Source organism: Trichogramma pretiosum, unplaced genomic scaffold, assembly GCF_000599845.2.
Source record: "Trichogramma pretiosum strain Unisexual culture from Peru unplaced genomic scaffold, Tpre_2.0 scaffold20, whole genome shotgun sequence".
NCBI classification, from domain to species: domain Eukaryota; kingdom Metazoa; phylum Arthropoda; class Insecta; order Hymenoptera; family Trichogrammatidae; genus Trichogramma; species Trichogramma pretiosum.
This window is the reverse complement of record NW_019641696.1, coordinates 1,442,929-1,468,117: the sequence shown is the minus strand read 5'-3', so window position 1 is coordinate 1,468,117 and position 25,189 is coordinate 1,442,929. Positions and strand designations below refer to the sequence as shown.

The 25,189-nt window shown below is 40.9% G+C and overlaps 4 protein-coding genes across 10 annotated transcripts; 1 reads left to right on the top strand and 3 right to left on the bottom strand.

The window, feature by feature from the left end:
• Positions 1-362: 362 nt before the first annotated feature.
• Positions 363-3,410, bottom strand: LOC111694339 (histone H3.3). Of its 2 annotated transcripts, none has more exons than XM_023462131.1 (3): positions 3,212-3,410; positions 1,965-2,094; positions 363-1,870 (listed from the first exon to the last, which is right to left on the bottom strand). In XM_023462131.1, the coding sequence occupies exons 2-3, from the start codon at positions 2,090-2,092 to the stop codon at positions 1,588-1,590; spliced, it is 411 nt and encodes a 136-aa protein (XP_023317899.1). In that variant the 5' UTR covers positions 2,093-2,094; positions 3,212-3,410; the 3' UTR covers positions 363-1,587. The 2 variants fall into 2 exon arrangements, with proteins under 2 accessions (XP_023317899.1, XP_023317900.1); XM_023462132.1 differs by lacking the exon at positions 3,212-3,410 and adding an exon at positions 2,168-2,322.
• A 6,117-nt stretch (positions 3,411-9,527) lies between these two features.
• LOC106656563 (RING finger protein unkempt) lies at positions 9,528-14,086 on the bottom strand. Of its 5 annotated transcripts, XM_023462045.1 has the most exons (9): positions 13,257-14,086; positions 12,577-13,124; positions 11,511-12,336; positions 11,211-11,399; positions 10,923-11,136; positions 10,563-10,843; positions 10,257-10,481; positions 9,861-10,187; positions 9,528-9,783 (listed from the first exon to the last, which is right to left on the bottom strand). In XM_023462045.1, the coding sequence occupies exons 2-9, from the start codon at positions 12,999-13,001 to the stop codon at positions 9,625-9,627; spliced, it is 2,646 nt and encodes an 881-aa protein (XP_023317813.1). In that variant the 5' UTR covers positions 13,002-13,124; positions 13,257-14,086; the 3' UTR covers positions 9,528-9,624. The 5 variants fall into 5 exon arrangements, with proteins under 5 accessions (XP_023317813.1, XP_023317812.1, XP_014233096.1 ...); XM_023462044.1 differs by having other exon boundaries at positions 12,577-14,086; XM_014377610.2 differs by having other exon boundaries at positions 9,861-10,181; positions 12,577-14,086.
• Positions 14,087-18,534: 4,448 nt separating this feature from the next.
• On the top strand, positions 18,535-20,197 carry LOC106656522. 2 transcript variants are annotated; one of them, XM_014377534.2, is made up of 4 exons: positions 18,535-19,027; positions 19,105-19,489; positions 19,571-19,765; positions 19,851-20,197. In XM_014377534.2, exons 1-4 carry the CDS (start codon positions 18,681-18,683, stop codon positions 19,974-19,976), a joined length of 1,053 nt encoding a protein of 350 aa, XP_014233020.1. In that variant the 5' UTR covers positions 18,535-18,680; the 3' UTR covers positions 19,977-20,197. The 2 variants fall into 2 exon arrangements, with proteins under 2 accessions (XP_014233020.1, XP_014233019.1); XM_014377533.2 differs by having other exon boundaries at positions 19,083-19,489.
• A 102-nt stretch (positions 20,198-20,299) lies between these two features.
• LOC106656516 (chitooligosaccharidolytic beta-N-acetylglucosaminidase) lies at positions 20,300-24,933 on the bottom strand. Its single transcript, XM_014377525.2, has 5 exons — positions 24,762-24,933; positions 23,169-23,335; positions 22,806-23,082; positions 22,064-22,716; positions 20,300-21,384 (listed from the first exon to the last, which is right to left on the bottom strand). Exons 2-5 carry the CDS (start codon positions 23,237-23,239, stop codon positions 20,397-20,399), a joined length of 1,989 nt encoding a protein of 662 aa, XP_014233011.1. The 5' UTR covers positions 23,240-23,335; positions 24,762-24,933; the 3' UTR covers positions 20,300-20,396.
• Between the last annotated feature and the right edge of the window lie 256 nt (positions 24,934-25,189).

Here is a 25,189-nt window from a genome sequence, read left to right as displayed (position 1 = left end):
GTACGATGCCTGTACGGACTTGCAGGCAGGCGGCGGCGGTTCGAGACCGCCCCATATTGATGACGCGTTATGATGCGCCGACACGGACGACAGATAAATGTTCAATGGCCGTTAATTGATGGGTAGTTCATCACTTTTAACTTCAATATTATAAATTTTGAATGTTTTTTCATCGTTATGATTGATATTTATCTATGATTTTAATCACTTTACTATACTCAGTGTAACAAAATTTAGGTACCGTTTTCTGATTTAACATCAAAAATAGAAGTCGTAATAACGACATTTTGAAGTTTAAAAATCAATTAATAAATATTTTTTGAGATTTTGAGTTTTAGGATATCAAGATAAAAGTCACAGGGTTAGGTTTTATATCATTTGTATATATTTTTCAATATTATACTACATACAATGCAGTTGTTTTCAAAAGGTCTTGAGATCTTAGTCACAAATTCATTATATTTTGTTTGTCTGAAATGATCTTATTGCTAAATGTTCCAGATTGTCAGACATTTAGTTTTTTAATAATGTACAGGTTACAAGTTAATTAAGTTTAAAAATGTCGTGTTCAACACACCTAAAATGAACAAGTCTCGTTTGATATCTCTATTAAACTCATGATAATTACTAAGACCATTTTGCATTGCTTGAGGGATCTTTTTCACAGTTATACAGGTTACATGTTTTTACTACGGAAGTTAACATTTTCTTTCTTTTCTTTCTTTTATACCAGATCAGACATTGAAACTAGAACTGCGAACAATATGTATATCTAATCTTCAAACTAAAATAATAGTTTTCATTTTTTTAATTATAAGTTAACTAGTATAGTATCACTAAAATCTAAAATTCATTGAATTTCAAAGACTTCACATTTATCCCATAAAATTGTTCTGAAACATTGAAGCTACAAAAAGATTATTCAGTATTACAAAATTTTCATCACGATGCAAGATTAGTAGTTCCCAGCGCTTAGAGATTTATTTATATTTATTAGAGAAAAGAGACAGGGCCAATTCGTTCAAGACTATTAATCCGAATTTTATCAGCTCCAGAAACTTTGCAAGTCAATGCATTAATAATCTTGCATTGTAATTTTATTCAATATTATTACTTGTTGAATACTCTTAATCTAGCCTTTCAATAGCTAATTGGAATAATCAACTACAGTGCGTCTCTTATGTTAGCAACAATACATTTACGAAATATATTCTAGAAAAGTACAAGAAACGTAAATACGTCAATTTTCCCGTGTAAAATTTAATTATGAGCTGAATCAAAGACATTCTTTGCAACTTTTAATAATCGTTAATAGTGTATTTTCTATTAATTTTGTTTTATAAAAGAGTTTCGATTTAAAAAAATAAATTTAATTAAATGGAACAGAATACAGATTATTATGGAATAATCGATAAATTTCTAAACAAAAAGTGCATTATTCACCCAATAGTTGGCAGTGATAATTGTAATTAAACGTTCGAACACGAACCAAACTAAAATGCTGCTAACTACTTGCCTTAATACCATTTGTTTGAATATTATAAATGAGACAAAATAGAAAGCATTATGATGGATAAAATTAATAATTTAAGCACGTTCTCCACGGATTCGTCGAGCGAGCTGGATGTCTTTCGGCATGATGGTTACTCGCTTGGCGTGGATGGCGCACAAGTTGGTGTCTTCAAAGAGACCGACCAAGTAGGCCTCGGACGCCTCCTGGAGGGCGCCGATGGCCGCGCTCTGGAAACGCAGATCCGTCTTGAAGTCCTGGGCGATTTCACGCACCAGACGCTGGAAGGGCAGCTTCCTGATGAGGAGCTCAGTGGATTTCTGGTAACGACGGATCTCACGAAGAGCGACGGTACCGGGCCTGTTGATCGGAAACAAAGCAGAGAGTTAGCACAACGTGGCACAACCAAGAAAATATGTATAATTTTTTTAAATCACGTGGTTAAGACGCTTACCTGTAACGATGGGGTTTCTTTACTCCTCCGGTGGAAGGCGCCGATTTACGGGCTGCCTTGGTGGCCAACTGCTTCCTGGGAGCTTTTCCTCCGGTGGATTTACGGGCTGTCTGCTTGGTACGGGCCATTTCTGTGAATAAGAAAAATTGTTTAATAATTTGTTTAACAATAATATAATGAACAATTTGGATAAAAAATAATACCGATATAAAATAAATAAAAAGAAAAAAAAGTTTGAAACACGAGTTGACTATGGCACGTGTACGGAAGTCGCAACAGCACTAAGGTGTGTACCGAGTAAAATTTGTTTCACGGAGAACGACGCACCATTAGGCACTACTACACGGACAGTGCGCGAAACAACGTCTCTAAATTACAAAAGTATTGAAAGGCACAAGTGAGCGAATAAGTCGAAAAGCCAAGCAGAACGAGAGAGAAAGAGAATAAAAAGGCGCGATATCCCCCACTCCGCCGACTCACGTCGATGGGTTTCGTTGTTGCTAGTTTACAAATTTAGTCAAAGTACCACTCGCGTATATAAACAAAAATAAAATAAACAAAGTTTACAATTGCGCGCCAAATATCGATCGCCGTATACACACACATAGCCTCTTACCTATTTACCGCAAGTGCGAAAAAAGCTAGCGACTCTTTGATGATATTTCCGCGTTCGACGGTCTCTCTCTCTCGCTATAATAACAATGACGATAGTATTGGCTCTCTCTCTCTCTCTCTCTCAACGTTGATCTCGATCGAAGCGCGAGTTTCTCGCCCAAGCACCACTACCACTACGGCGAATACAGAGACGCAGAGCCGTGAATAACGACGATAAAGTTGCATTAAAGGCATATACGTACATAGAGGGGGAGTGGGCGCGAAAGGCGCATACACACGAACATTAGATGGCTTTCCCTGCTGTACCGCGAGAGAGAACGAGAGAGAGAGAGAGAGAGAACAACAACGACATCGAAAAGGAAGCGTCGCCGCGCAGCAGCACAACGCGAACAACAACGAAAATGGCGGCCGCACCGAGAGAGAGAGAGAGACGCGCGCGCTCGACGAGAGACAGCAGAGCATTTCCGAGGTACGCCAGAGAGTCTGGCGAGATTCTTGAACGCGAAGGAGAGACAAAGTATCGAGTCGCCCTTTCACCCGCGGTTGATGTCGACGCGTAGTAGAAGATTTTTCAGAATAAACGGAAGCGCCCGAGAGAACATTCAAGAAGAAAACGAGAATCCGTGACTTACCTTCTGTTTGCTGTTTGAAAAAGACTGAAAAGTCGGTTCTGTGCGAGCACTAATTGACACTGGGTACTGCGTGTGAAGTACGACGGTTGTAGTGGGCTAGGCGCTCGGCTGTAGCGGAGAGACACGTGCAACTGCTGCAGACGATGGAACTCAACTGACGCTCGGTCGCTCTGTCAAGCAATGATGTTGGTGCTGCGAGGAGAGCGAGCCGCGCGAGCCGCTACACTTGGCGGCGGCGGCGGCGGTGTCGGCGGCGAGAAAAGGAGGAAGAGTGGGGAGGATCGCATAGGGAGTACAGGGAGAGAAAAAAAGATGGAAATATGCGACTGTCCTCGTCGTTGGAGCTGGTAAAGAGAGGGGGGGAGGGGGATAGAGTGGGGGCAGCGACAGACTGTAGCGACTCTCGCAGCTGGTGTTAGGTGTATATCGAGAATCACCAAGACCCCGAGCGCCGCTCAGCTCCGTGTTGTACAACAGCACATTTCGTCTGTTTATTTACAAAATCAAAATTCGAGCGCGGCGAAACGTTCTCTTCTCTGTTACTGCTGCTGCTGCTGCTGCGCACGCAGCCATAATATATAAGACCCGAAGAAGCTCGAAGCTTTTTTGACAATCTCGCGAGCGTGTGGTACGTTCGGAAATTCGTTTTATTTCGTTACAGGACTTTTTCAGTTATTTAACGATGAAGGGATGGTATATGTTTACATGCTAGGGTAGCCAATGAAATGCATGCTATCGTTTCTTAGCTGCTAGTTTAGCAAAATCAGGTGGAACTGGAAGCAGAAATGCGACAATGAGACTTTTGCTTAACCGTCGCTTGAAAACAATTTGATGCAGATGTTTATTCGTAGTTTCAGGATGAAAATTACAATTATTTTCGGTACTTGTGAGCTCTCGACGAGCGCGATGCCCAACCCGACCCTAAATAGACAAATTTTGATCTTTTTGCAACAACAATGATGTTTGATCTGATCCTCTCGAGTCATCGAGTCAGCCAAGATGACCGGAAATCCTTCGTTTTCGTAACCTCAACAACAAAAAATTAATCACCATCGTCCACGTGATTTTCATAGCTGTATACATTCAGCGTTCTCTACGTTGGTTCTCGAGTCGAGCGAGGATTTTGGCCATGGAAAATTGACAATAAACACAAGCACAAAAAGATTTTGACAAAACGACCTTGATTTATTAATCGATTGTAATTTGTTTATAATCTCTAAATTTCAAGTATTTAATTTATCTCTATCGACGCTTATAAAGTAAATATACCTACGTAGATTGGAAAGCCACGATTTTTACGTACAATTGATGACAATTCGTTAATTGTAACACTATTTCGTACACAATTTTATTTATAATAATAATAATATACAATGATAGTTACAATAATAACTACGAGTAATTCGCAAACCATTTTCAGAAGCTTATTTGTATACAATTAATTAATAATATTTTTCTTCGTGTAAATTCGTTCTACGAATCCTTGTGTATTGCCTTACAAGAGATGAAAATTCATTCACGAAACACGTATACGTATAATAATAATTGTTTTGTAATTTCAATTTTCCCGTAGCGACACACAACAACTCGACATATACACACACAAGTATACACACAATGACAATTTTTCCTAGTTACTATTTCAAGAGCAATAAAAATTATAATTTTTATATCATTAAAAAAGTAGGGTACTTCTTTTGTATTGTTGCCTTGATAAGCATAGGTTAACCCATCAACATTATTTTTACTTCATTATAAATCGCTCATTTGTACTAGTTTTCAGCATAACGTTTTTTTTATCGATGATTGGCACGCTTTAGTTTAAAAATGCACATTACTATTTTGTTCAAAGTTACATGGGACTCGTTTATTAACGAGTCCCTAAGAATTTGTTTTTCTATTATACAGCAAAATTTGTACTCTCTCGCTGTATATCACAGCTTTACATACGATATTAGTTTTGTCAATTGCGAAAAATATAATTGCTTACATTATTTTCAGCTAATAATGCGATCGTCAAGTTTCTATAAATAGATACTAAAAACGTCCAGTTTTTACATTGTTCGTATACATTTTACAATTAAATTCGTTCGTCGATATTCATTTTTCCGATCAATTTCCACATTTTCATTGCGCTAGTTTACGTTTTAGCCACGTGTTTTGTACTTGGGGCGTAATTCATCAGTCTATTGTAGCAGCAGTCGTTTGACTTTTTTTTGTCTCTTTCGATTTTCACGAGTTCTTTGTTTACAAGCGCAAGTTCGTCAACATTCATTTATAAGATTCAAGCGTGTAAATGTATGGGGTTCTCGAAATTTGCTTGATTATACATAGATACATTCAGGGCAAAAGCACATTTTGGATAATTATTGATTTTTACACCTCTGGGGTTCGAAAAACTTTTGATTTTCATTTCACACGTAGTTTATAACGTACTTGCGGAATTGGGTATGAAAGATTTAAAATATTATGATCCACGCAGTCATTGTCGCAGTGAGCTTTACCACTTTATATGCAATAAGAAAGAGGCACCTACTTGAGTTTGCCAAAAATTCCATAATATGCACTTATAAAATATATTCTCTCCGTCGTACTGCACTCTCTATTCAAAATACATCGTTAACAATAGGTTTTTATTTCAACTTTTCAAAATTGTTCAGTCCAGTATAGCTTTGTTCTTTCGCCGACACGAATAAATACAGATATTTACATCAGGATTTCTCAGTTCTAGGAAGACTCGCGAGTAAAAAAACTCCAAGCAGACAAAGAGTTTGAGATGTTTTTTACGATCGCACTTGCTATATAGCGATTGATCATGCCGTTTCTTTTTTAGAATAACAACATTTTCGTTAGAAATTCAAAAGCTCTGAGGGTATCATGTACTTGTTTTTCGTTTGATACCCCAATCCTTGCGTTTTTGTTTTATAGTATTTATGAAAATATTTAGGCTATTTCGTTCAATGAATGGCACTCTCTTGACTCAAGAGTTAAGCGCATCGCAACACTCCCAATTCTTTTGTCAACGTGCATCATAGCGTAATCATTTTGAATCGTTTACCTGTAAAAATTCAATTCAAGATTTATAAATGAATTTATGAGGTGTATTCCCTTTTTTTATTGAAAAATTAGTAACAAACTTTAAAAGCTCATTTTACTCTATTGCAGTTGTTTGTTTACTACGTTCATTTCGGATACAATTTTTGCTTCCATGTATAAAATATTTATTATTTTGCTTTAAAAAAATTGGACCTGAATCTAAGGTTTTAATTCATTAATGTTATTGTGTATCGATTGTTTAGGAAGATACTGGTCATAAAATGTCAATAAATTTAATTATTTTTATTGTATTATAGACTGTCAATGGTAAAAAATTCATTGATGTAGAGACATTTGTAGTCCAATCGGTATCTTTTATCATGTACAATAAGTCAAAAATATATTACTTTATTCTTATAAGTGATTTGTATATTTTTGCCATCATTGACCAGTTTTGTAATCCTAGATTGTCCTGTATTATTAGTTTTCAACGTTCATTTTAAATATTGCCATGAATATTCATTCAAGTATGAGTCAGTTTTTACTCGCACATCATTTAGAAAAATAGGATAAGTGTTACGCTTCTGTTTGTACGAAATACAGCAAGTGATACAAAGGTTTTTCTTGCAGACATAATTTTTTGGATCATTTTAAACATTTATTGATCAAAATAGTTATTGTTTAACATTATCTTTTCATTTTCCTATTAACCTATTAAAAATTGTTAATTACTCATTGTGTTCATACACCTTTTTATTTTTTTGACATACTTGATTAAATGCATCAAGCCTAAAGACTCATAAAAGTTTATAATTTTTACAATTTGATCAAACTATAAAAAAGTGGAAAAAATTCCTTGCATAGATTTTAAATCATGTTCGAACCCTTTAAACAATAACGTTTTAAGTAACCATGGGTCGGATATCAGTTAGAATTTTTGGTTGTGAAGTCCATTTAGAGATCTTACAAATAATCTGATAAAAATACATTGTCTGCAATGTAAAATTTGTTCAAACTTAGATAATTTATATCGATATTTAATTTTAATAATTAATTAGAGATTTATTAAAATGAATTTAAAAATTTAAATAAAAATTATCTAAATTTCAATTCTTATTTGACAATTACAATTACATAGTTATAAATAATTAGAACTATACTAGAATTTCTATGTTACTTCATCTTTTTGAACATATTGATACATTTTTTCCAATATACATTAAAAACTGTTATGTATAAACATTCTATTCTTTTTGGCCTCATGTTTGATACAAGAATAATAGTGATGATGTAAAAATGAGTTTATAAACTTAAAGACATAGACAAATATTTAACATTGTATAGTTGAACCTGCAGGAACAGTGCAAGCTAAAAAGATCAAGCTTTCATGAAACAATTTTTTTTATGAAACTTCAATACCAAAAAATTAATTCTAATATCTAAGTTCAATAAGTAAAACCAGACTCTGAAGTATTGTAATTCTCAAATTCTTTTATACTTGTAATTTATACGGTACCACACATATTTTGAAACTTTTTTTATATAAAATATATTATTTAAATAATAAAGTCTTAAAAAATTGGGCACTGTTAACATTTTTATAGTCTTTTCATAAGTGCAAAGTGACAATTTGATAGCATTCTACTTACATTATACATTGAAATGTTTTATATATTGAAAAATTTTCTATAACATCAATTCATACCCCATTTAAATAACTAGCAAGTTATTGAATTAATAAAATATTATAGTCATTAAATTATATTAAAATACAATTAGAAATTAAATAAAAATAATAGACAATTTGCATGATCTTGAAAACGTTAAGCCATAAATAACATATTTGTTTTGTGATAAAATATTTAATCTAACAATGTGTTGCATTTGATAAAATTAAAAACCGTAGAGTTAGTACCTAATGTAATAACTTTGATTTAAATGACTATAGTTGCTAACAAAAAATTTGCTTAAAAGTTTGAAGCAAAACATTTGTAGAAGAATATAAAAAGCGAACATTAATTGATTAGACATGTCAGCTTGTCTTTTTTTATTGTCGTAAATCTATCATTTGCTCAATAATTTCGAGTTATTAGAAGTAATAAAATCTCTTCCGCTTAATTTGAGTACATGTTTTACAAGAATATGTTTAAAAAAATGATCATTGGTAAATTAAAATGTTAACTGATAATCAGCCAACTCCATAGTTGATTAAATATCATTACCTCATCATAATATTATATATTAAGATATCATATAAAGTAATCATAGTTGAATCAAAATTAAGTTCCTATGATTTTTTTTTATTCTAGTAACCAGTGAAGACATTTATATAGGAAACTTTTTAGATAAAATTGTGCAAGTGTACTGCTGGAAAAAGTATAACTTTCACAATTTTGAATATCAATGTTAATTTTCTCAATTTCTAATGAATCAATCTCTTTTATTTAAATTGAAAAACCTGCATTTACTTTACTTTGGTAAACATTTTTTTTCTGAAATTCATAGTTAGACAAACTATAATTTGATTATGTTCAATGAATCATTCCCATATGTACAAATAAATAAATTTCCTTCATAATCTATAATTTACAATTTTATTTAAATCTAAATGCACTGAAATTAAAATTCTACAGAGAAGAATTTAAAGTTATTTATTGTAACTTATACTAGGATAAAAATGAATATAAAAATAGAGTGAACTCCTGATGTAATTTTGTACTTGAATTTGTAGAACGATTTTTAAATTAATCATTATCTATTACAATTTTCGTAAAACTTTAGATTATGTTGGAAGAACATACTAATCAAGTCTTTTAGAATACTTTTTCCTCTTTGTATAGTGAGTTGAGCCAAATATATAAAATGTGGCATAAAGTAGGCGGAGAAATCGATAAATTCCGATTGACCGTTAAATTCATCAACACAAACGATCACAATACATACACAGTATGAACGATACGAATACGTCAAACTGTTGCCAAAACGGTTAAAAAGTTACGAAATGAATAATACTACCAGTATTAATTAAAATTCTAATTACCTCATAGAACAAGGTACAATTAAAAAATCCTATTTATTTACAAATACAATAATTTTTAACGGTATACTAAAAATATTTCCATCAAAACTAAAGCTACTATGTTTTGCAGTCTACGTAAATAATTTGATATAGTAAAAAAGTACGGCTTAACGTTTTCAATAGCTCAATTGATTGATTTTTTTCATCAGTTTAATTAGAACAAGTCGACTATTTTTTTTAAGTCTATCAATGGAATAAAACAAAATCGAAGTTCTGAAGTTTTTTTAAGCATATTGTAAAAATCAAGATTTAGAATTAAAATAATTTTAAGTAAAATCTACCGACAAATTATGAGAGACTAACTGGTCGAAACAACTGGTGTTTGGCAGTAAGGACATTCTCGTTGATTAGGTGCGCAAGTAGAACAGACAACATAATGATTGCAGGGTGACAGCGTAACAGCACGATTTTGCTCTTCACATACCATACATTTTGTTGCGGTTTCTCTATATAGTACCTATAATGATGGTAACAATAAAGATATAATGGTCATCAACAAGAAATTATGTTAATTGAGTCATTGCATTATCTTACATTTTCTATTTCTTCAAGGTCAGATCTTAATTGAGCTTGCATTGATTTTAGAGCTGTGATTGACAATGTTTTAAGATCGCTGGTTCTTCCTAGTGTACTTAAATAAGGTCCACCCCCATTCGTAGCTTCTTTTTCAGCTTTGAGAGTCTTTAACTGCATAAGAGCCTCATCTCTTTGCTGTTCAGCCATGACGGCTTTTCTTTTGGACTCCTCGCATTCTATTTGCCATGCGGAGCAAGCAGCTTGTGCCTGATTAATTCTTTCGTCCCAGGAAGCTAATTGAGCACGACTGGACGACAATTCCTCCCTCAGTCTCTGTAACTGTAACTTGATATTGAATGTATATTTGGATGATTCAATGGTTTAGAAAAAAATTTGAAAAAGTCACGCCCGTACTTCCGATAGTGAACCGGTCGCGTTACTGTTGCTTGGGCTCATCGAAAAGGCACCGACTAAGGGCGATGCTGCCAATGGTTGTGTGCGAGACGACGGGGACATGCCTTGATTATTGAAATCAAAGAGACTGTTGTTGAATCCTCCTAGTTTAGACGCTGAGCCAGCTGATTGAGAGACGTGATTATTGAATGTGTCAGTTACGTGATTCATATAAGATGACATGGACTAGAATATAAAAAGACACGATAAAGATAAGTAATAACTGTAAACGCCAAATTCTTTAACCAGTCGTAGTGGTAAAATTACAGTTTCTAGTGAGTCTTGATACGAGAATCGCGAACCCGCGGTGAGAAAACTGCTGGCAGCCGAGTGAAGAGGTTGGAGAGGACTCGAGGCAGACGGCGAGAAGTTCGAGAGCACCGAGCGCTCTGCCATTCCTGGAATGTTGACTGGAGCAGAGCTGCTCAATAGACCGGAACTGGCCAAACCAGCCGAAATGGAATTTGCTATCGGGGAATTGGCATCCCTGTGCAGCGAATCGACCAATCCCAGAGGATCGTCTAAATGCAAGTCATCCAACGCGTTACCTGCAGAAAAAAAATTAAAAATATGGTTAAAAATTCGAAAATTGAAATGAGAAAAGAATAACATCAACGAAATACGCACCAACAACCGATTCAACGGTATCATTGGGATAGAAAGAGTTAGATAGCGGAGAAGAAACAGACGATCTCAGAGTGGTGAGAGGGTTGATGTTGTAAGCGAGACAGATATTTTGCTTTTTCTGAGCTTTCTCTGCTTTGGTGAGCAGAGGATCGTTTTCGATCGCCATGAGTTGTTTGCGAATGTCGCACTGCTTTCGAATATCGAAGAAATCCGCCTGACCAAAGAAAGAAGATTGTAAATAATCTCAATCGATGAAAAATTTAAGACAGGTCGGTATAAAGTACTCACGGCACTGGACAGAGCATTGTTAAAGAGCACCCCGGCGGCACTGTTTGAGCCCACGAGTTTCGACTGGGAGTTGGAATTGTTGTGATGCAGCTGCGAGCCCGGCGCCTTGCTCTGCGAGCCGTTGCTGCCGAGGCTGCAGATGCTCGCCGACTCGGACAAGTCGCTGCTGCCGTTCTGCAATGGAGCCAACTAATGACAAAATATTAATTATAAAGGATACTCGCGAGGCTTGGGACTTGGCCGATTGGCGATACAAGAATAATAATGGCTAAGGACTTGGTCATTTATCCTAACACTTACGCTGCCGTCCTTGTCCTTGTTGGGATCGTTGTTGGAGCGCTTGTTGGCGCTGTTGCCGCCGGCGTCGTTGGCACCGGGCAGGGCGCCGCTCAGCAGATCCGCCAGATTGCTGGTGCACTCGAGGGTCTGCGAGTTGGGCAGGGAGCCGACCAGGTCGCGGCCGCTGGCCAACGCCAGGCTGTCCTCGGCGGGCATCACGGGGTCGACGTGGGCGAAGGCGCAGAACACGCCGCGCGGGCAGTAGCCCGCCTGCTGCACGTCGTTGCACTTGGTCGACTTGTAGATCTCCGGATGGAACTGCTGCTCGGTACGAGTGTGACAGTAGACGCAGTTGTCGCCCTGCTCGCAGTTGGACGGCTCGCCCCATTCCTCGCCGTGCTTGACGTTGGGGCAGGGCGTCGAGCGATACTTGTACTTGCGCGGGCTGCGCCGCTTGTCCTTGCCGTTGTGGTACTGGGGACAGGCGTAGCCCTGCCTGCACAGACGGGGCGGTCGCTTGCACGGCTCGGTCTTGTAATTGCTCAGCACGTAGGTGGTGTCCTGCCACTTGGGGTCCTCGTTCATGAGGTTGCGCTCCTTGTCGAGGACGTTGGGTCCGTTGCCGGATCCGTTGCCCTCGAGGTCCGGATTCTCGATGGCCTGGAGCTCCTTGAGATCGTAGACCGGTGGTCGCAGATCGTGATTGCCGTGGGCGAAGGCACAGTGGGGCCCGTTCTTGACGCAGAAGCCACGGGCGTCGGTGTCGTGCACGCACATGCACGTTTTGTAGTAGCGCAGGTGATAGCGACGCTCGGTGTCGCCCGCCGTCCTATGTAGATTTGGACATCTGCGAGGAAAGAAAGTCGAGGATGAGAATTACTCTTTTTAATTGGTGCCTCGAAATCTACTTTGCTATTGCATCAGAGTCTCTCTCAACGGATGTAACGAATGCAAGCACGTGTGCGCCGCTTCTGACTCGTATACGTATTATCGCGTATTAGCGGGCGGCTGGTTCGCGGCTCGATAGACAATAATACCAGAATTAACCGGTTCGAAGTGACTTTTTTTGTGTGTGTGGGGTACTCACTCGTCGCCATCCGGACATATCCCCAGAGTCTCGTCGTACTTGGTGCAGTAATTGTCCGCGCTGTAGTTGAAGGTCCTGTCGCGCTTTCGCGTGGGTCGGCGTCTGCGCTGATTCATGAAGTGCCAATTGAAGCAGGTGAAGGGCCGGTGCTGGGTGCACTTGCGCTGAATGAACAGCGGGCACTGCTCGACCCTGAACTCTTTCAGGTACTTGGTGTGCGAGTCGACGTTGTTGCTGCTGCTGCCGCCGCTGCCACCTCCGCTGTTATTGGCCATGTTGTTGGCCTGGTTGGACGCGTTGTTCGCCTGCTGCTGCTGCTGTTGTTGTTGTTGTTGTTGTTGTTGCTGCTGCTGCTGCTGTTGATGGGCCACAACGGCGGCGGCGCTCGGACCGCTGCTGCTCTGGCTCTTACTCCGTTCTCTCATGAGGTCTGCGTCCTTGTGGTCGTCGTCGTCGTCGTCGTCGTCGCCGTTGCTGCTATACTTGACACTATACTTATACTAGATGTTTTGCTTCTCTCACTTCGGTTTCTCGCACACGACTGATGCCTGTATAGAAGTTTTGTATTAGAATACACACAAGAAGGTGCGATGGCTGCGCCCGCGGAGGAGATATCGGATATCGTTTCTTTAATGTGCGTGCGTGCGTGCGTGCGTGAGTACGTGATGTATAATACGCACCACTAGAAAGAGAGAGAGAGAGAGAGAGAGAGATCTTCTATGACTTCTTGCCTCTGCTCGCTGTATTAGACAGATTATGTACACGGGCGTATCGTCGTCGTTGTCGTGCGCCAGGTGCCCCGCGAGCCAAGCTCCAAACTCCAAATAAAAATATATATATATCTATGTCTATATCTTTCAGGAAGTGTCCTGATTGTTGCTGCTGCTGCCTATACTACTACTGCTGTTGCTGCTGCTGCTGCGAAATTTTATAACCTCGAAACACGCTTGCATCGCTGGCACAAACGCACGCACCACACTCGCTGCTGCTGCTACTATCTCGCTGCTATCTATATTTGCTGTACTCATGTATATACCAATTATATACATGTATGTGTCTGTGCCACTGCAGGCCCGTTAACAGACAGTAGTATCGTCGTGGCCAAGCAGAAAACGGGTACAATGAAAAAGTTGACTCTACTTATGCTCGTAATAACATCGCTGTGCTTTATATCGATACATTGTAATATCAGGTAGTAAAGGTTTGCGTCTGTGCGTGGCGTTGTTGCTATTTCGCACTCGTCACTGTACTGCTCTCGAGTCTCGACTATATTATACTCGAGGGGAACACTCGACGCTCGCGCCGAGATGGTATACACTCCTCACCGCGAAACTCGACTCTCGATCGGAGCTCTTGTCGCACACGTCAATTTCTCTCCTCGCGCACTCTTTTTTACTTATAAAATACGGCACTGGGGATTCATTTGTATGAATATAGGCACTGTGATTTACTCCACTGCTGCCTCGCAGTCGCGAACTGCGTGCTAATATTCCGATGTGTGTGTGTGTGTGTGTGTATGTGGTGTGATTGATAGCCTGCGCCTGCAGCAACCCGCGCTAAGTTGTGTACTAACTACTGCTGCTCGATCGCAGTCGCTGATCTTTTTTTGGGCTTTTTCTTTGTCCACGCATATCCTCTATATAACTCCAGTTCTCTCAAGCCTTGTGTGCATGTGTGTGTATTATGCTGTGTAATATATGGCAAACTAATGTATTTCGCGGCGCGCTCTCACTCCGCGCGAGCGTCACGTCTCTTTCTCTCTCGCTTGTACTCGCTCCTTTCGAGACTTTTTTCAGACTCTATTACACGCACATATAGGATATATAGGTAGGTAGGTAGGGTGTGTGACTAGTATAGCGTATGTATGTTGCGCGAGCGTCGCGAGAGTGGAGCGCGCAACAGTAAATGGCAAAAAGTCCGTAAGAGTTGTATATAGGTATTAAGGTAGGCAGCGCTGCATAGGCAGATAGTGGGCGCAATGACTCGACCGGTAAAGTTACTCGCGCGCGATTCCACGACTCACTTTATGTACTGTGCACTCGCGGTGCACTGTGCGATGTGCGTACCAAGCCGATCGGCTGCCTATATCCATGACCGATGACCCGAAGATTTTATACGACGAATCGCGATCGACTCCGAAATTAGCGAATTTGCTATTCGCGGTAGTTTACTCGGTTATCGCGAGAAGAAAAGAAACATATATCGGAAATATAATGTGCATTTTCTGCTCTCGAGTGTCTTATATCTACCACGGCAATTACGAGTTATGCGGGGCCGTAGGTTACCGTCCGTTACTGCCATCTCGCGGACTACAACTATCGTATTTAAAGAATTCGCCAATCTGGTCACTGGCACAACAGTTCGCGAAATTAGCAGCGAGCGATACACCGCTTAGTTTATCTAATCGAAATTTCGTCGATGATGAAAAAGCTAATTATTTTCTACTCGATATAATTACTACATGGTGTCGATTATCACGAGCTCTAATGACTCGAACGCATATGGCCGAGCATTCGAGAGAATTCGAATCGTTGGAGGCTGTGTGCCTTGAGCCGCGCGATCTTATCCTCTTCCACTTTGCATTTTTCTGTATACAACGTACTCCGAAAACTTAGATTCATTGATTTGATGTTATCGCGGTGTATCTTGGTAAATCGGTAAATGTGTCAAATACAAGCTTTTTTATAAAAAAAACACTTCGGAAATGGGCTCGCAAGCTTTTAATTAAACTTAGCTCCCTGTTTTAAAAAAAAATTTGTTCAATCGAAATATTTATGAAAAATAATTATTCATGACTTAGTGTAGCTCTCCTTACATAGGTTAGCCAAAAATTCGATACGACGATTTGTAAGTATATTATTGAATTAAATTTAGCTTAATGATTTGAAATTATTACCCAAACAATCAATCGCCAACGAGATTTTGAGCGGGTAATGTAATTAATTTTTATTCTACGAGAATTTTCAATTACGAAATTATTATGGTAAAATACTTAATCTAAAGTATTCGATTCTTCGCAGATTATTCGCAGTAAGAATTTATGTAGTAAACATATATGACTCGATATTTCATTACAGACGCTTGAAGAATGTAGGATACATCATAAAAATGAGCTTGACGATGTGCAAATTGACTTTGAGTGCAGAGACGCGTATACTTATATACATACTCTCAAAATCCTAGCCACTTGCGGGAACTAACGCCCGCAAAGCGACCTCTAGCGGCATATCGTCACACGATACATGCAAGCTGATTTTTAGACGAAAAGATAATTTTAAAATTCACATCGATTCGGTGAAGCGATACATGACCATTATGTATGCATCGGCTGTATACCTGGTGGCATTCGAGGTGGATTGTGAGTTACGCCAATGCATAACTTTTTTCGTCATTTTCAATTACTCATTGCATCATTCAAACAATGACAGAGTTCGCGTGCGTTGAAAATCACTACATTTTTCTAAATAAGTAAATAAACATTTTTAAAACAATTCCTCAAACTCGGGCTGTTCCATTGCATAATGCATTAGAAGAAGAAACTTGCTAGACTCGCAAAGTAATATAGTTTTGAAAAATTATTTAGATTCATCGCATATTTTAAACATGGATATTCAAGTCGACGTTGAAGCATTTTACAATTGGATAGATGAAACTCAAATGTTTCAAAAAAACATAACAAATGTATCGAGTGAGTTTAGATTTTATACTAGCCTCGATAAATTTTCAATTCTGTGCTTTGAAACTTCTGTAAAAGATTTTGTTAGAAGGTCCTATGGTATCCTTCAATTTTGTGTTCTCTTGGTTGTTATAGAGTTTATTAAAAAAATATTCCCGGAAAATATCGAAACATACAATTAAAAATTTGATTTCTATGTCCAGATATGATTAGATACTGATTAAATACCAATTGGGCTAAAAACTATTGAAAATTAATTCCTTCTTCAAAATTTTCCTAAAACCCAAAATTTGGAAAACTTAAAGACATCGCAATTTGTTTGATAGGCTTCACGAAAGGCTGCAAGGATTGGCTAATTCAATAAAATTTGTGGCGCTTCTAGGCATCTCATGTGTTCTCGTTACAAGCGGCTCTTCGGTAATTGTCCAAGATATTGTTGAATTATTTTGAAATTTTTTCAAACTCTGATGATAGTGCGACTTTTAATTTTATAAGTAGTTAAATTTCTTCAAATATTTAAATCAAGTACGGGTGTGTGGGTACCTGAAAAGCGAACGTTTAGTTTTGGTTTAGTGTCACCCGTACGTCAAATTGATATCATTAACCGACGAATTTGCGAATCAATAACAATTTTTTTACTGTTATAATACATTAAATTTTGAGTTTACATTCGCCAACAAATTTTGAGCCCATAAGGGTGTAAGGAGTTTTGTTGAATTAATTGTTTATTCTACCATTCGTTCTAAGTTGAATTTTATCGAGGTATAGTTTTTAACGATTTTTATATGTCTCGATAATTTAGGCAGTAATGTCAATTAATACTAACTTTCCACTGGCTGAAAAAATGATGTTCGTTTATTGGACTGAAATATTAATAATTACAGCAATGTGTACTCCAAGTCAAATTCTATATAATGCCAGCTTCAACATGTTTAATGAAAGGTAAAATTTTTGTTGGAAATTTAAAATGCTCAAAATAAATAACCCACATATGTTAATGAACTATCCCGAAGTTATTGCATCAATTGGTATAAATATTCACCAAAAGCGAGACTTTTTATGGTAATGCTTTTAATAAGGACACAGAAAAATTTACTAATACAAGCTGGGAACTTTGTCGATTTGAATTTTGAAACTTGCAGTCCAGTAAGATGTTCATTTTATTAGAATCAAATAATTTTCGGCCACATACACTCTCATTTTTTACAAAATCACAACTTATAATACAAATTTCATTATAGGTTATAAAAAAATCATTATCTTACATCGCAGCATTCAGATCGCTTTATGCGGCGGTATAACTTTAAAAATTAGGATTAGGATAACTTCCATCATGTGCTTGCTCTTCATCACATTCGGAAAAACAGCTAGACTCTGTCACTTTTTTAAGCATAAATAACGATATATTAAACAATTTGTAGACGGAAGAAGAGGATAACAAAATATAAACTAATACATGAAGAGAAACAAAGTTGCTTTCCGAACATATTTTCGTTATTTTTCCTTCAAATAAATTTTAATTTTTTCTTATAAATCTCTGTGTCTAATAATTACATAAAAATAAAAGCCAAAAACTGAAAAAAGTTTTTTGGTATACCAATTTTTCACTCTTTAAAATCGTTGGAAAATGTACATGTAAATATTTAATAAAAGAACTAAAAAATGTATAGAAGTTGATGCTTTTTTTTACCCTCGATCCAAGTAATAGTCCCATAAAATATATGCATGATATTTGCATGATACTTTTCAACTGTAAATGTCCAAATATTTTCATTTGTTTCCAAGCTCTAATGTGCTTTTTCGAATTTATCAAAAAATTAGAAAAAAATAACTTATTTTTATTATATAACTTTCATTATAATCAAAGTGTATAATTTTGTTTTTGGATTTGATAGAATTAAAGTTCAACTGCGTAGCCTCGGAGATTAACTTGCGTTTAAATTGGATTATAATTTCGTTTAAACGCATCCTCGTCAGATCGATTCTCTGCAAGTGGAGCGTGACAACATATTTCTCAAGCCAAATTCAACGGAAATCCGAATATCGAATAATTTTTCACCCGAACGTCCGGTAAAGCCGTGAAAATTGGAAAATGAAGCAGTTTTTTTTGCTCATATCTCGCGATACAAGCACCATTCGATTCCTTGAATTATATTTCATTGATACCCATGTCGATAAGCATGGAAAGATCGAGGAGTCAATATTGACTCTGCAGATCAGCTGTTTTCTCTCTCTCCCTCTGCGTCTTGATAGCGCACGTGCGAAACGTCAAAAGTACCAAGTTCTCTCGCCAGTATCGATCAGGATTCGCAGCTGATCAGCGCAGATCGACCTTACAGCGCGACCATCAATAGCTCCGTTCGATACATGTAGTTACAAGCGATTGTGCATAAACAACGCGAGTTTTAATATAATATAAGTTAAAAAAATGCCTTCACCCTCGGAGTCGCCTGTACCGCCGCCGCAGCAGCAGCAGCAGCAGCAGCTGCTACCGTCCTCCTGCCTGAACGGTGTGCCGCTGGAGGTCGAGCTCTCGAAGAACCACAAGCTCGCCGAGGCCGACGTGATCTCGGTCAAGAGCTGGTCCGAGAGACGCTACGATCTGCCCTCGCTCGGCGAGTCCGACGCGGCTCTGTTTCTTCACGCCCGCAACTACGACTGCGAGAGGGCCAAGCTGCTGCTGGAGAACTTCTTCGGCATGAGGCGGCGGCTGGGCTGCTTCTTCGGCCAGAGGGATCCGGACTCGTCGCAGCTCAGAACCTTATTCAACACCCTGTGAGTATAACGCAATATACAAGCTGTCTAGTGTTAAAAAAAAAAAAAAATTTAGTTATATCGGAGCGCGAATTCAGGACCGTGTACCCGTTGGAAAAGAAGAGCCATCGGGGCCGCACCGTCGTGCTGGCTCGTCTGCTCGACACCGATCCCCATCGCTACGACTTCCTGATCGCCACCAAGTACCTGTCGATGGTGCTGGACGCGCTGATCCACGAGAACGGCTGCGATCCGGGCGGCTACATATTCCTCTTCGATCTGAGCAACGTCACGCAGCTGCACAGGAACGAGCTCTCGGTGTCGCGGCTACGCAACTTCTTCGCCTACTTCAGGGACTGCTGTCCGGCCAGGTGGCACGGGCTGCACTATCTCGATCTCAAGCCCGGCGAGGACAATCTCTGCAGGAGGAGCAAGAGGCAGTTCGCCGAGGAGCTGTCGATCGAGACGCACTTTCACGAGTTGGCAAGTGTCTACTTGAAGTATTCTCGAGAGCTTGTCATCGAGAAACTCGAGCATTTAACGATTTTTCGTTCATCGGTACAGTTTCACTTGCACCCGACGATCGACAGCATCGCCAGGATCATCCCTCTGGACGCTCTACCGGCCGAGCTGCAGGGCACGAGCGCGCACAGCCTCGCCGAGAGCCATCGGCGCCAGGTGCAGAAGCTCGTCGGCTATCGCGACTGGTTCCTCCACATGGACCAGACCTTCTTCTTCTATCCTTATCGCGGTCACGAGGTCGGCCATATACCACGACAGCGCGCACGATCGTGTAAAATCGATGTCATTTTTATTTTTTTTTTTTTTCTTCTTTTTGCCGCAGCTCTACGTCGAGCCCATGGACACGGACAATCCCGAGTACTATCAGAAACTCGAGCAGGCGAAGCTGATCGCGTTGCAGGGTGCGCTGGACAGCGACGACGTAGCGACCAACGGCCACGGCGAATGATTTGTATTACGTAGTGGCATAGTTCGCGGTGGTATTTTTCCTACCAATACACAAGTTGAAAATTCCTACACGTGCCGATGAGTACGGCACAGTGTTTACGTTGATAGTAGCGGCAGCTAAATCGTGCGATATATGTGATATATCCGGCGTAAATAAGAGGTGTGTTTGTTGTATTACCCGATATCGATCGGCATCAATAAAGGATTAGGATTAAAATGAAAGTCGATGACTACTTTTTTCTTTCTATATTCAAATATCACAATAAACATTTATTCGCATTCATTATATTATGTAGTTACAAAAAATCTGTCTGCGTACGAAAATATAATATAAACTTACGAGCTACTTCGTCTATATCCTAAGGAAAATTATGTACAAAAGGAATGTGTCTTTCTCTCTCTCTCTGCTATCTCGCGATCGTCAGTAGCACTGCGTCTCGTGCTGATTGCACCACTCCGGGGCCAGCGACTCCGACTGCACCCCGCGGCTGTTGAGCCTGGCGATCTGCGCCTGCAGCCTCGGCTCGGCCTCGGCGGTGGCCTGGCTCGGGCCCAGCTTGTCCGGGTCGGCCCACAGCCTCTCCGCCACGGCTGCGGCCCTCGGCCAGACCCTCGCCAGCAGATTGCCCTCGTTCACGTACTCGCCCCACATGCAGGCCTCGCCGCCCAGGACACCGGGTTTCTGCGGTATGCGATTGCGATAGGCGTCGCGCCACGAGTGATACTTGGTCACGCCCCAGAAGCCGTGGTCGAGGTACCAGGCGTCCTTCGTCGAGATCACGAGCCGATAGCCGAGCTCGAGCAGCCGCTCGTTCAGATCCTTGCCGGCCTCGACCCAGGTCTGTACGACGAATCGCCGCTTGTCCAGGTAGCGCTCGATCGTCTCGGGCTGGGTGAGCTGAGAGCTCCAGAGGATGACGCTGTCGTCCTCGTCCTCCTTCGTGTCCTCGTTCAGCATTTCCAGTTGGCGCTTGTGCACCTCCGACCAGATCTTGAGAAAGTCCGCGGGCTCGCGACCCAGGCCCATGCGAGCCATGCCCTGGACCACCTCCGCGGTCGAGTTCCAGCACTTGACGAACAGCTCGTCGCCGCCCAGATGCGCCAGACCGCCGCGACCGAACACGCCCAGCAGCTCCCTGTAGATGCTGCGCAGCACCGAGTAGGTATTGGGATTCACCGGGTTGAGCTGGCCGCAGGGCGGCTGTATGCAGTAGTCGCGCCAGGGCTGCTGATCGACGCAGACGGCCAAGTTGCCGAGGCCCTGACTGGGGCCCCACTGCCAGCCGGCCCCAGCGTGGGAGGGAGAGTCGATCTCGAGGATGACGCGGACCCCCCGAGATCGGGCGTACGTCACGACGGACTCCATGTCGCGGCGGCTGTAGATCTTGTCGGCGTCGTAGGCTCCCCATCTGTGCGTGACAAAACCGCACAGTTTTAGTAAGATATGCTTTACAAGATATATCGAGAAAAATATTTGTATCGATTCGATTGAATAATTAGTTTAGTTTATAGTGTATTTATAATGAGTTGAAACATTTGGTTGATTATGCAAAACATTAAATTCATCGAACTATAATTTTTTTATAAAGATTTACTCAAATACTTGAATCAATAATAGTATATGGTTAAATTAACTGAATATATCATTAATTATGATTATTTAGTAAATTTCATTGAGGAGGCTGTAGCGAAAACGAAAAAAACTTTAGATCGAACAAAAAATTGAAATTGGGATTTCCATGCGAACTTGGGAAATAATGAGATCCAAAATTTTGGCCATTGAACATTCGCTCTTATGGAAATTGACAGTTTTTCGTATTATATCATTCGAAAGCTAATGAACTTTTCGATCACTTATATTAATTTCATTAACTTGTAAAGTGATTTGGATATAGGATCTCATTATTTCCCAAGTTTGCTTGGAAACCCGAAATATTTTTTTACCAAATATCTTGTAATTTTCATAAACTATCATCGCTTAAAATTTCACTTCGATCTGAAGTTTTTTTTTATTTTCGCTGCAGCCTCCTTAATCAAAGGTTGGTCTAAAAAAATTTGTTTTTTTGTTAGTTATCGCAATAAACTCACAAAGACATGAGGGGCACGCTCTTGAGCTCCAGCGGGAAGCTCTGACTGTCGGTCGCGTGCCAGTGCAGCACGTTCATTTTGTTGGCCGCCAGGGCGTCCACGGTCCTCAGCAGACTCTCCAGGGGCAGAAAATTTCGACCCGTGTCCACCAGCAATCCCCTGTGAGCGAAAACGGGCTTGTCCTTGACGTTGGCCTCGTCGAGCATCACCAGCTCGCGGTGGCGGCTACCAAGGCTCGACGTCGAGTCGTCGCCGCCATCGTCCTCGCAATTCGTGGCCGGCCTCGCGGCCACCAACTGCGACAGCGTCTCCAGCGCGTGTCTGGCCCCGTAGACGGTCTGCGCCGTCACGAGCACCGAGACAAGATCGTCGGAGCTGCCGCCGCCGCCCTTGTTGTCGATCTCGAGCTCGTAGCTCTCGTTGGTCCGCCAGTCGAGCCGCATGGCCGACGACTCGACCTTGACGTGGACGCGGATCGATCGTTCGGGTCCCGGGGGAAAGCGACACTCGCGATTCTTCCCACCGGCTTTGCAGTAGGCGCGGATGTTGTCGAGGAACGTGTCGACGGCTACGGACACGAAGTCACGGGCTTCGGGGGACATTTGGTCGTTCACGACGATGAATTGCAGATTGCGCGGGTGAAAGGCAACGTACTGCAAAGAAAAAGAAATTTAGTGCATCGATCGAAACAAAAGTGGCACACAAATGTGTGTATGTGTGTGGAGGGTGCAGGCGAACTCACGTTACTGCCAAGGACGAGCCGACCAGTGGGCAGGGGCCAGAGACCGGCCGTCTTTCCGCAGACGAGTCGGCATGCCTGAAGACTCGCGTGGACGCGGTGCTGCTGCTGCTGCTGTGGCTGGCTGTTGGACGAGGTAGAATCAGCGAGTGATCGCTGCTGCGAGCAGCTGCTCTGCAGGGGCCGAGTCACTCGTTCGCATCTGAGGCCTTGGACGCACTCGTAGCTCGGGTAGGCCGCCGGTGGCGGTTTGCGACTCGAGGGGTTGCCGTTGCCGTTGCTATGAGATGATAATCGATTCGATTGATTCAACGATCTGGGCCGAATTTATTTTACGATACGCTAAACGGGTATATATATACTTACGATCTGAGACGCGCCGACGATGCGGAGTCGAGCACCAGTAACAGGCAGACGTGGACAAGTAGATGCTTCATCGCGCGAGCTTATACAAAAAAAGAGCCTCTGAGTGCGGCTGGCGGCGGAAGCGTCGCTCAAATCTTTGTCCAATCCTAGATACGTGTGTGTAATACCTGTACACAAATTTCGCAGAATGAAGCTTACGTGCGCTCTTTGAATTTGCCAATGCGCAATAAATCATCTTAGTCGTCGTATATAACGATCCGCGCGGCGAAGCGAAAATCGCGTGCCTGCGTATGTACTCGAGCCGATGCACAGGCACACATAATGACGAGAGAGAGAGAGAGAGAGAGAGACGTCTTCGTGAGACTATATAGACGCGATTCGGTCGCGATGAGTCGACGGCTAATGTAAATATATACATCGTTGTGTAGTTTGGCGAAAAAAAAAACGAATTGCAGCATGTATATACAGCGATGAAAACAGTATAGAGCAAGACATGCATATCGATCGTCCACTGTGGCCTTGCCCGCGAATTCGAGCTGTCAATGCCTAGAACAATGAGCGCGTTAAATTATAGGCGGATAATCACGATATTATATATAGCGGAGATTGACTCGATGATAGCGCAATTGACGTGACTTTAATTGGTAAATAAAGAACTAATGATCGAAATGACATCTGTCATACGTACACCTCCATTAATACGTGTAATTTTAACTTATCGTTTTGGAGCGTCTATTGCATATATTACGGCGTATATCGGCCGTAAATAAATACTGCGATCGACAATCAATAGAGAAGTGAAATAGCGCAAATCTTCGCTAATTTTTTACGAAGTTTTAATGATGAAATTAAAGATTAAATTTTTATTCATTTAGTTGTGACTCTGCCGCTGAATGTACGTTTAAATAATTTTTTTTTCTTTTTTTTAGTAAAATTAATGTTTTTGTTTTTCAATGTGACATTTGTAATTGTTGACATTTTTAATTGTTTCATAAACAAAAATTTTGGCAAACAACGGTCGCCACTGTGCGTACCATGCGACGATTCCCCCACGACGCTTCGGGCTCCATACGATTCTTATCACCTTATCGCTGCGCATAATAAACCGAGAGAAAATCGATAAAAAGAGATCCGGCTTCGAATCTCGTGTATATGTACAAACTTCCATAGCGTCAAATTGAGGATTCTGCCTCGTGCACTCGGAGCTCGACGACGGCTAATAAATTCATTTGTCGAAACGAGCATTAATGCAGCCATCGAGTCACTTACAGTCTTTGAACATTTCGGACACACACTCGACTCGAGTATACATTTGAAAGAGCACATATCGCATATATAGGCACAATGATGTAAGCGAGCTCTCTTTAACGAGGGTCCCGCAGTCGTCGCGCGCGCGCAGTCAAAAGATGATCAAAAGATAGCTAGATATATATAGTGGTGCATGTGTGCCGCTGCATCGTCCGAGAGGTTAACGACCCGCAGCACGCGTCGACTTGCGTAGATAGTTTTCGGCGATACGTACACGCCGGTATAGAAAATTTAAAAAAAATAAATAACAATCGCAAACGAGTATAATTCAATAAAGGAACTTACCTTTAGATACAGTCGATGAAAATTTTGATCACCGAAGAAATGCCCAAGCAGATAGTAGCACGTGTTGGTCCCCCTTCCGACAGTCGGTGCGCGTATAAAAGTCAAAAATGAAAACAAAAAAAGTTGCGCTCGCTCGGACAGACGGACGGACGGACGGACGCTCGGTTTTTACGGGTTTACCTCTGACACCAAACGCGAGTATAGATGTTTCACATCAAAATAAAAAAGAAGAAGAAGAAAACAACACTCAAACGACGCGATGATAATTACACTGTCCCGCGAGCGGCCCGAACTGTCGGCCAGTCTCGAGCCTACTGCCTCAACGACATCTTTGCCTCGCCTTTCATATTTATAATGTGTGTAAGTACGTAATGTATAATAGAGCAGCAGCAGCAGCAGTGGCAGCGGCAGCGGTCGCAGGCCAGCTG